This window comes from Callorhinchus milii, unplaced genomic scaffold (assembly GCF_018977255.1).
Source record: "Callorhinchus milii isolate IMCB2004 unplaced genomic scaffold, IMCB_Cmil_1.0 Scaffold4, whole genome shotgun sequence".
Classification (NCBI taxonomy): domain Eukaryota; kingdom Metazoa; phylum Chordata; class Chondrichthyes; order Chimaeriformes; family Callorhinchidae; genus Callorhinchus; species Callorhinchus milii.
This window is the reverse complement of record NW_024704745.1, coordinates 5,039,012-5,050,327: the sequence shown is the minus strand read 5'-3', so window position 1 is coordinate 5,050,327 and position 11,316 is coordinate 5,039,012. Positions and strand designations below refer to the sequence as shown.

The 11,316-nt window shown below is 49.1% G+C and overlaps 1 protein-coding gene across 1 annotated transcript; it reads left to right on the top strand.

Moving 5' to 3' along the window:
• The first annotated feature begins 980 nt into the window (after positions 1–980).
• LOC103190847 (lebercilin LCA5 like) lies at positions 981–8,232 on the top strand. Its single transcript, XM_042334011.1, has 4 exons — positions 981–1,478; positions 5,170–5,263; positions 7,131–7,231; positions 8,107–8,232. The coding sequence occupies exons 1-4, from the start codon at positions 981–983 to the stop codon at positions 8,230–8,232; spliced, it is 819 nt and encodes a 272-aa protein (XP_042189945.1).
• The last annotated feature ends 3,084 nt before the right edge of the window (positions 8,233–11,316 follow it).

Sequence of the window (11,316 nt, the reverse complement as noted above, 5' to 3'; positions counted from 1 at the left end):
AATTCTCTGGTTGGTTTGGAGAGACTTTTAAACACAGTGTGACGGGTTTCCGCGTGTGTCAAACCCCCCGAAAAAACCTCCTTCTGGACTGTAAATTTCCAAGACTCTGTGATTGGGGACTGGCCGGGTTGGGGAGGTGATGGGTCACCACATCGCATCTTAAAGTGAAGCCAATCCTAATAAAATAAACCTCAGGATTATTGTTCCGTCATTATCCACCGACAGGTCCACATCCACCTGTCTACTCCCGAACTGTACAACCGTTTCCCCAGGTATTATTTTCTAGAGAGGGAGAGATTTTTTTTTCCGACTAGTTTACTCCCACCACTGAGCAGGCGATCGGGCCTTCAGCCTCTCTGCCCCAACCCTTTGAAACTCCATCCCACAGTCCCTCCACCTCGCTCCATCTTTTGCCTGCTTCGAGGCCCGTCTCCTCTTCGACTGCGCCTTTCGGTCACCTTCCTACCCCCGCCCCGCCTGCCGTCCACCCCTCCTGATCCCAATCCCCCAGCTCGGTTTCCAGATCCCTGACTTGGGAAGTCCTAGGGACGTGAAAGGCGCTATGCAAATGTAAGTTGTTGTTGTTAATAACAATAATAATCCTTGCATTTGACATAGCGCTTTTCACGTCGGGAGGACGTCCCAAAGCGCTTGACAGAACACACTGTAAAGTGAATTGACTGCATATTTGTGGGCGAACGCGGCAGCCAATTGCGCACAACAACGTCCCACAATCAACCACTGGTTCAACAACCTTTGATTTGTTGTCGTTTTTGAGTAAAAAAAAAATCTCTCTCGAAAATAATATCTGGGGACACGGTGTATAGTTTGGGACATGGGATGTCAAGCGACTGCCAGGATGGTGGAAGGCGAACTGGATGGACTCTGGTCTTCTGCTGCCCAGCAAATTCTTACGTTCTCACATCCTCTCTCCCCCTTCTCCCCCTCTCCGCCCAGCGCAAAAGAAACCGGCATCAAAAATGCTGCAGCACTGGCCCCGCCTGGGCGGGAGGGGCAACAGGCCTCAGCCCGGCTCGGGCCGGGGCGAGGACGGGGTGACCCTGCGCCTGCTCTCCGCCAGGCTCCACAAGACCAAGGAGCTGCGGAACGAGGTGTGCGAGCTGCAGAGGGAGCTGGCCAGCGCCCGGGTGGAGAACAAGATGCTGAAGCAGCTGCAGTACCGGCACATGAAGGCCCTGGTGAAGTTCGAGCACGAGCAGAGCAACCTGCCCCAGCTGCTGTCCCGGCACGAGACCGAGGTGCGCATGCTGAAGGAGCTGCTGCGCCGCTCGCAGGAGCAGGACCGTTGCGTGTCCCGCCAGCTGCGGGAGGCCGAGGGCGAGCTGTGGAAGACCAGGGAGACCCTGCACAAGCTCAAGCTGCTGTGCAGCAAGGCCAACCTGGCCGAGCGCGATGAGCTCACCTCCCGCATCGCCCTCCTGAGCCAGAAACTGGACAGCGAGCAGGATAGGATACAGGTCAGCTCCGCGCGTGCCTGTGCGCGTGTGTCTGCCTGCGTATTTCCGCGCGCGCGTTTGTCTGTGTGCGCGTGTGAGTTTGTGCGCGCGTGTGCGGCGTGAGCGCAAGTGCATACGTGCGCACGGGTCTCGAGTGTGGGTGCACGAGTGTGTGTGTGTGTGTGTGTGCATGTTCGTGTGCGTTTGAGTGCCCATGTGCGTGTGTATCTGCAAGTGTGTGTGTTTGTGTGTGTGTTTATGTGTGTTTTATGTATGTGTATGCGTGTGAGTCTATATGTATGTATGCATGTGATTCAGGGCAATGTAGCTTGATTTTTTTTTTGCTGTGTGATGATCCTTACATCTGGTCCAGTGCTGTTCTGCTCGTCGTCAATGCACCTCGAAGCACTTCACAGGGTTTGCTGTAAAGTGTAGTGACTGTGTATTTTGTGGGCGAACGAGGCAGCAAAATTGTGCACAGCAACATCCCACAAACAGCCATGAAGTGAATGACCAATTTTATCTGGGGGATTGTCGGCCGGGCTCGAGGGGCTGAATGACCTACTCCTGCTCTACGTTGCTCTGTTCCTACACCACCTACACATGGGAATCTGGAACCTGTGTGTTGTCTGTTGCAACACACAGACTGGACTGGAACGTACAGTCTCTCCCTGGTGGGATGGATACTGTTTCCCTAATTCCAGGGAGTATTGGGTGTTGGTTGGTGAGAGCCAAGGCTTGGGGAACCCAGAGTGTGGGATGGGGGTAACTGCTGGAGTCTAAACCACATAGGTTGCCATTGACAGTACCGTCTGGCTATCGCTCCCGCTGCTTGTCCAGCTAGGACCACCTCACCCATGAGGGCTTTGGCTTGCAGGGTCCCTGCTCCCAGTGACTGGTTTGGAAACACGGGCTTGTAAGACTCTTAAGTATCTCATTCCTTCGATGGCCTGGTGGGTGAAGAGTGACGGGGTTAGGCCTTGTGTCCTTGCTGCACAGAGAGAGAAAGACAAGAGAACCTTCTCTTTTTGAGTGGTTATCGTGGGAGCTTTAGTAGATACCCGAACAGACGCGGTTGGGGGAGTGGGGGGGGGGGGTTCTCCGTTTAGGTGGACATTAAAATTAAAGATCCCGAGGCACTACTCAAAAAGAGAAAGGAGTTTTTCCCTCCCGGTTTCCCGGACAACAATCCCCCAAATTAAATAAAAATTGTTCGTTCACTTCACGGCTGTTTGTGGGTCATAATAATAATAATAATCCTTGCATTTGATATAGCGCTTTTCACGTCTTCTCGACGTCTCAAAGCGCTTCACAGAATAGACTGTAAAGTGAATTGACCGTATATTTGTGGGCAAAACTTGCTGCCCCGATTCACCTGCAAAACACACGGTCACTGTACTTGACAGTAAAAATCTGTGAAGCGCTTTGGGACGTCCTCCCAACATGAAAGACGCTGTACCAAATAAAAGTATGCTGGTTATCATTATAATAATTAATAATAATAAGTGTCATAATAATGTTATATTATAATAATCCTTGCATTTGATGTAGCACTTTATCTCGTTTTTGAGACGTCTCAAAGCGCTTCACAGAATATACGGTAAAATGAACTGCTGCATATTTTGTGGGCGAAATATTACGAAACGTTATAAATGATAATAAAGTTTTTCACGTGAGGAGAATATTTCAAGGAGCTTCGCAGGATTTTACCGTGAAGTGCAGCGACTGTGTGCGTGGGCAAAAGTGGCAGTCAATTTGCACACGCTTCGCAATGATGCGCAGGGGCTGGACTGTCATCAGTAGTGCCTGGAGTCCCAGAGACTTGCCCAGAACAGGAACCAGACGAGTGAGACTCCCAGAGAATCCTAGACAATTCCAACGATCTGTTGCTGAACACTTTAGCTCGGAGCCAGTTCAGCCCCAAGGAGACTCCCCCCACCTGCCCCCTCCCCCCACAAAAAAAAATTGCACCCAAAGTTGTCCTTGTAAACATGGAGTGAGTGAACGATTTGGGAGGTTGTTGGCCCAGGACAAGGAGAAACTCCCTTCTCTTTTCGAATAGCGCCGCGGGATCTTTAACGTCCGCCTGATCAGGGCACAGATGGGAACCTCGTTGTAACGTCTCATCCGAAGGACGGATGCCACAGGTTAGGTGAGTTGACTGTAATGAAACTTGCATGGAGGCCATGTTTCAAGATGCTGCTGTTTTCTGGAAAAAAAGATGTGGGAAATGCTGTGTAGGATAGATGTGGACACGGGTGGCATTTTCAACCCGTGGAATTGCTTAAATCGATCTCTCGTCTTGGCCTCTGACACCATTCCTAGTTTCCCAGCCGTTGATCATTATTCCCTGTACAGGAATACAACAACTACAACAAATTACGTTTACACAGCACCTCGCACGTCGGAAGGACATCCCAAGGCTCTGGACAGTCAGGGATTTGCACCCGAGCTGGGAGTTGGGATCAGCAGGCGTGGTGGAGGGCAGGGAGGGTAAGGGTAGGAGGGTGGCAGAAGGTTGTGGGTTTAAGCCCCCCATTTCAGGACTTGGAATCCCATATTCTAAGCTGACACTCCCAATACAGTGCTGGGGGCGAGTTTCGTTGTCGGAGGTGCCGTCCTTCGGATGAGACGTTAAAGCGAGGTCTAATCTGCCTGTTCGGGTGGACGTTAAAGATCCCATGGTGCTATTCAAAAAGAGAAGGGGGTTTCTCTCTCCTGGTGTCCTGGTTAACAATCCTCCAAACAAATAAAATCGGTCACTCACTCCATGGCTGTTTGTGGGACATTGCTGTGCTCAAACTGTTTGCCACAAAACACACAGTCAAAACCACTTTACAGGGTATCTATCCTGTGAAGCACTTTGACACGTGATAAAGACCCGATATCAAATGCAAGGATTATTATTATTATTATTATTATTGACTCCAGGTGAAAAGCGTTGCATAAGTGCAAGGCCGCTGCTCGCTGCTGTTATTGTGCCACGTTTTCTTTTCGCTGCAGGTATTTATTAAATTTTCCACTGTGTCTTTAGGACTTGGAGAAAAGTCTGTCGATAAACACTAAAAACTTTAACCATCTGCTGGCTGCAGAACGCACAAAGACACGAGAGGCCAATGAGCTGATAAAGAAGCTACAATCGGAGCAACGCGCCTTGCATCAAACTATAACGGTATTCGTCCGAGTGACCGATGGCACTTTCTAGCAGTATAATAATAATAATCCTTGCTTTGATATAATAATAATCCTTGCATTTGATATAGCGCCCTATTATGTCTTCGAGACGTCTCACAGCGCTTCACAGAATATACTGCAAAGCGGATTGATTGTGTATTTTGTGGGCGAAAGGCAGCAGACAATTGCACACAGCAGCGTCCCCACAAACAACAACAACATGGATTTATATAGCGCCCTCCACGCCGGACGGCGTCTCAGAGCGCTTTACAATAACGAACAAACAGTCATGGATTGAGTGACCAAGTTAACAAAAAACTTTGGAGGGATTATTTCCCTCGGAAAGCAATCCGCCAATCGACTAACAACCGGGTTCCTACTGACCTACTTCAAAAATACAGTCACTGCGCTTCACAGAAAACTGTTATAAAGTGCTTTGAGAGGTTTTGTGATTGGGTGCTGTTCCAAATGCAAGGACGACTAGTGCGTATCTCCCGACAATGACTCCTGACTTTTTTCTCACTTTTATTTCTTTTAGGAGAAAGAAAGGCAGCTGGCAGCTAAAAATATTTACTCTAATCGCATGCTGCAGAGTATTCCAAAGGTGGATATATCTCCGCCAAAGCAGAAAGGTAGGGCAGCGAGGGTGTACCAGCCTGTACTAACACAACAACAACTTGCATTTATACAGCACCCCTCATGCAAGGTAAAGTGCCTTGAGACGCTACCCTGCGTGGAGGGCGCTATATAAGTCCAAGTTGTTGTAAGTTGTTATTGTTGTCGCGTCCCAAAGCGCTTGACAGTGGCGGAGCACGATGCCGAACCGGGAGGGAGGAGGAGGAGGAGTGGGGAGATGACCCTAGGCACGGTCGAAGAGGACGGTCTTCAGGGTCGACGTGAAAGTGGGGAAGGAGGGGGCAAGGCAGAGGGAAAGAGGAAGAGTGTGCCAGAGTTTCGGGGCGCAGTGGCTGAAAGTGTGGCAACAGACAACACATCTGCATTTGTCCATCATGTTTCACTGAGACTCATTACAATGGGTTAAAGAAATGAATGGGTTCCCTCTAAGGTTCAATTCCACTGGCCAGCGGGCACTGTCCCAACCAACGGTGCAGCAACATAATAATAATAATAATAATCCTTGCATTTGATATAGCGCTTTTCACGTCGGAAGGACGTCCCAAAGCGCTTCACAGAACACAACTGTAAAGTGAATTGACTGTATATTTGTGGGCGAACGCGGAAGCCAATTGCGCACAGCAATGTCCCACAAACAGTCGTAGATTGAAAATGACCAATTTATTATTGTTTTTGGTTTTGGAGGGATTATTATTAGGCTCTGTGTGGAGTAAGGAAACTTGCCCAAGGTTTCGCCCTCTGCCTGGAATTGAACTCAGGTCTCTCGCTGCCTTGAGACGCTACCCTGCATGGAGGGCGCTATATAAGTCCAAGTTGTTGTAAGTTGTTGTAACATCTTGCTCTTATACAACGCTTTCAAGCAGGATAGCGTTTCGGGGTGCTTCACAATTTGACATCTTGCAAGGGAGAAAGGGGAGGAGAGGTGACCAAAGGTGGGGTCATAGAGGTAGGTTTTAAGGTGGGATTTAAGGATGGATAGAGAGGGGGCGAGGTGGAGGGTTAGAAGCTGGGGGAAATGCCGGGGAGTGGGGGTGGGGTGGAGACACGTGCAACAGGCCTGTGTCAACTGAGCAGAGGAATTGGGTATGAGAAGGTCAGAGAGACGGGGAGGTTCTGGGGCATTAATAATAACAATAATAATAATCCTTGCATTTGATATAGCGCCTTATCACGTCGTTGAGACGCCTTAAAAGTCTTCACACGATATGCTGTAAAGTGTATTTTGTGGCCGAAACTCGGCAGCCATTTGCAACACAGTTGTGTCCCACAAACAGCCATGGAGTGAGTGACCAACTTTATTTGGCGGTTTGTTGGCCAGGAAACTCCCTTCCCTTTTCAAATAGTGCCAGAGGAACTTTTAACATCCACCGGACGGGCAGACGGGACCTCGGTTCAACGTCTCATCCAAAGGATGGCATCTCAGACAAAAGCAGCACAGCACTGCGATGGAGTGTCAGCTTAGACTATGTGAGTTCAAGTCCCAACACGGGGGCTTGAACCCACAACCTCAGAGGCGAGAGAGCTGCCAACTGAACCAGGCTGACACACAATCAGCGCCAGGCTGTTATTACACTCCACGTAGCTTACCCGTCAATCGAATGTGGAGTGCAGCTCTGAGCCAATCTGAGTTGAAGAGTCAACGGAGTGCAATCCACGAGGTTTGAGTGTTTGAGGCTGGTTGATGCATAAGAACGTAGGAATCTGCTAAGCGAAAGACCAAGCTCCATCTGGTTCGCATTCCACCATCCTGCCAAACGCTTGACAAGTTGCATCCCAAACTGTATGCTGTATCCTGAGATATTATTGTTTTGTTGTCCTCCACAGTGAAAGGCTGACCCTATGTCCTCTTTCTCCCTCACACAGTGGATAATGCTATACAGACAGAAGAGTTGGCCTCTCCCATCATTCCATTCTCTCCTCATAATGTTCTTCCAAACCTAGACAAGAAGACTATCGCACACGAGGTACGGTCATCTGTTTACTAACAATGCTATCATATAATTAATAGTAATAATAATCCTTGCATTTGATATAGCGCCATATCACGTAGAGACATCTCAAAGCGCTTCATTGAATTTATTGTAAAGCGTATTGATTGTCTATTTTGTGGGCGAAACGCAGCAGCTAATTGTGCACAACAGTGCCCCACAAACAATCGTGGATTGAGTGACCAATTTTTTTTTGGGGGGGAATTATTACCCCCATAAAGCGATCCACCATTCGACTAATGTTCAACGAATAACAAGGATTATTAATTAATAAACATCAGTTATTAGTTAATTAGTAATTATTAATTAACAATAATAATCCTTGCATTTTGGTACAGTGCCATTGTTAAAACGCCTCAAAGTGCTCCACAGGATTTATTGGAGGAACTGCTGATTTTTTGTATGGGGGGTGTTTTATCGGGGTGGGGTCTGGGGTTGGGGGAGCAGTCGAGATCGAAAACCAGAAGGTCCCATACCCCTGTAGGTTGTGGGTTCAAGCCCCACGTTGGGACTTGGAATCACTTCGCACTCCAACGCGATGCCGGATGGGACGTTTCATTGGCGGAGGTGCCATCCTACGGATGAGATGTTAAACGCCTGGGACGTTGCTGCGTGCAAATTGTCTGCCACCTTTCGCCCACAATTATACAGTCACTCCATTTTGCAGTATATCCTGTGAAGCGCTTTGAGTCGTCGTGACCATGTGATAAGGCGCCACATCAAACGCAAGGATTATTATTGTATTAATTTAACAATCTATGAGTTCCAAGTCCCGACGGGGGGCTTGAAATGCGCAACCAAGTGGCGAGCTTGCTGCTGAATAAGCCAACATTATTGTCTTTACATCGCAGCAGCGGGAGGCGCACAAAGAAACGGGGGATGAAGACAATGAAGAAGAGGCACGAGTCTCGAGAAGACTTAGAAGAGAACAAGAAAATGAGAAGGAAGAGGAGGCAGAGAGGTTAAAGAAAGGTTAGAGCTTGTGCCCATCGTAAAGCGCTGCATGGGTTCGGGCTGCAGTCTTTTTTTGTTTGTTTTTTTTGGGGCCTGACACATGCAGAACCCTATCAAGAGTCTCCAAACCAAACTGAGAATTCCCTGCATCCCACCTACACCTGGGAATCCCAGAGATAGACTGTTGGAATGGAATGCGCTCTCTCTCTCTCCCTGGAGGGACACATCCTGCTCACCTAATTCCAGAAAATATTAGGCGCAGGTTGGCAAGAGCCAAGGCTTGGGGACCACAGAGTGTGCGTTGGGGTAACTGTTGGGAGTCTAACCAGCTAAAACTGCATAGCTTGCCACTGAGAGCGCTGTCTGTCAAGCTTTCCTACTGCTTGTCCAGCTGAGACCACCCTACGCGTTAAGGCTTTGGCTTGCAGGGTTAACAGGAGCTGAGGGGGAGGATTCCCTGCCCCCAATGACTGGTCTGCCATTCCAGATCTTGCGGATGAGCCGGGCTGGGCTGCCATCAGCTTTCAGGTGAGGATACAGATGGCGAAGGTGAATTTCAGATTTGAAAAGAGATTAATATTTTGGTTTAGCACAGGTTTGAGCCCTCATTGGGTGGATGGCAGGTACCAGGAACTCCCTGTGAGCTTCCTGGTAGGCAACACAGCTCAGCATGAAACGCTCGAGAGCATTGACACCGTCGTCCTGAGCGCAGCTCGAGCGTACGTCCCTTTCCACTAAGCGATGGTCCCACCGGTACGAGGTGCGGCGTTTAATCAGCAGCTAGTTTGAGTTCCATCCGTTTTTCAGCAACGCTTTCAACCTAATGCCTCGTGATAAAAGCGGAAGCAGCCTGTTTTTGTATTAACTGTAATTTCTCTCCCTTCCCCCAACCCGTCTCTCCACTCCGCCCCCCACCCCACCGACTAACTCAACGCGATGCTCAGAATACGAGCAGGCAGAGAAGAGATGGAAAGAGAAGGAGGAGAAGAAGTTGCTGGAAACCGTGGAGGACAAGCGAGAGCGAGAGGAGAAGGAAAAGGCCGCTCAGCTGCTGAAGGACGTGATCGAGGAGGAGGAGGGAGAGAAGCAAACCGAGCCGGAGGACCAGAGGAACGCCGTGGAACGTCTGCCGGAACTCGGCACGGAACTGGGGGAGTCATCGGGGTTGAACGAGAGCTTCAACAAAGGGATCACCAGGCTTCGGAGACGCTACAGGTTCACGGAGCAGATCGAGAACCTGCACCAGGGCTTGCCCGTCTGCAAGATGTCCACCTACGCCAGCCACGCGTGCAGCAAGCGGAGGCTGAGCGGGCTGGAGTTCCCTGAACTAGCCTCCTCCTTCAGCGGATACGAACCGTCCTTCGGGAAGATGTGCGGCCGTGCCAGCGAGCCCAGGCACCAGCCGGGGGACGGTACCGGAGACAAGGCAGAGAAGGGCCTCCTCCTGCCGCCCCCAAGGCAGGACAAGAAGAGCAGCCTGATCGAGACCCTCTTCGGATCGGCCACCGGCCTGGAGAACAAGCCCTCCGCCCCCGGAGGTGGGGTGAAGACCCCCGACACCTTGGCACATTTGCAAATGAACAAACAAAACCACACAAGCCGCATCCAGGTGCCCAACAAGAACAGGTTGAATATTCTGGATCCCAATTTGCTACCGGGACGGGTCTTGGACGCGTCCACAGAGGACAACGAAAATCTAATTTTACAATAAGAGAGAAATAAATAACATGATGACGGTGACTCCTTTGGTTTCCTCGTATTTCCCCCCCCCCCCCCCAAAAAAAATAAAACAGACTTTGGAATCTCGCTGACCAAAGGGTAGAAATAATAATAATAATAATCCTTGCATTTGACATAGCGCCTTCTCACGTCATAAAACGCTGCACAGAATATACTGTCAAGTGAAATGACTGTATATTTTGTGGGTGAAACCCGGCAGCCAATTGCGCACAGCAGTGGTTTTTTTTTGTTTTGAAGGGATTATTACCCCCGGAAAAGCAATCCGCCAATCGACTAACAACCAGGTTCGTATTACTGCTGGGTAAACAGAGGCAGGTGGTGTAAGGAGACTCGTCCTGCATTTCGCACTGCCCGGGAATCAAATCCAGGTCCTCTTGCTTGCGACTGCTCTAACCACTAAACTACAGGATTACGAAATAATATTTTGTGATACATTATACGAGTAATTTGAGACATGACATACAGTGTGGCTTGAAGAACCAAGCAACTTTGGATCTAAGCTCCCAAAGCTTTCCACTCTGCTGTAGACTAATCCATAAAGATTTAATGTATGTTCCTGTGGTTAAAGTGCTCTCCAATGAGAAGGGGTATCAGTGGTTAATTAGCGACTGCGGCAATAGTGATAAACACTCCTCCCTCTTCCCCACCCATTCCCACAAGTGCAGAACTGTGCAGAGTATTGAACAAGACTCCCTCCACACTTCCATAAACCCTTTTACAATAATAATCCTTCACCTGATACAATGGCTTTCCCATCAGGAGGACGTCTCAAAGTCTTTGGATTGACTGTGGATTTTGTAGGCACAGCTATTTGCCCACACAGCCATGAAGTGAGTGTAACTGGGGGATTGTTGGCCAGGACATAGGGAGAGAAAGTCCTTTCTTTCTCTCTTCAAACAATGCTGTGGGATCTTTGACCGGCACAGATGGGACCTCGGTTTATCACGTCTCGTCCAAAGGATGTCACCTCCGACAATGCAGTGCTTTCCCCCCACCCGTTACTGTTCTGAAGTGTCAGTCGGGACTGTGAGCTGAAAGACTCCATTGTTGGGACTTGAACCCTGACTCGGAGGCGAGAGCCCAGGCCAACCAGATTTCAGCCAACAATTTAATATATCACGTGAATAAAAATTCCTAATGTATTCCTTCATAATAAACCCGCTTCAAATAAAAGTCCAGCACTGAAGCCAAAACATTAAACTTACAGGGGATGAAAAAGTTGCACATCCCAACACAGACACACACACACAATGCCCCATTGTAGCAATGAATAGAGACACGCTCTTAAATCAGCACGACAGCAGTCTGAGGTTTATAATGGTTGCTTTTCTTGCTGGATGGATATCTTAGCCATCAGACTTCTATCT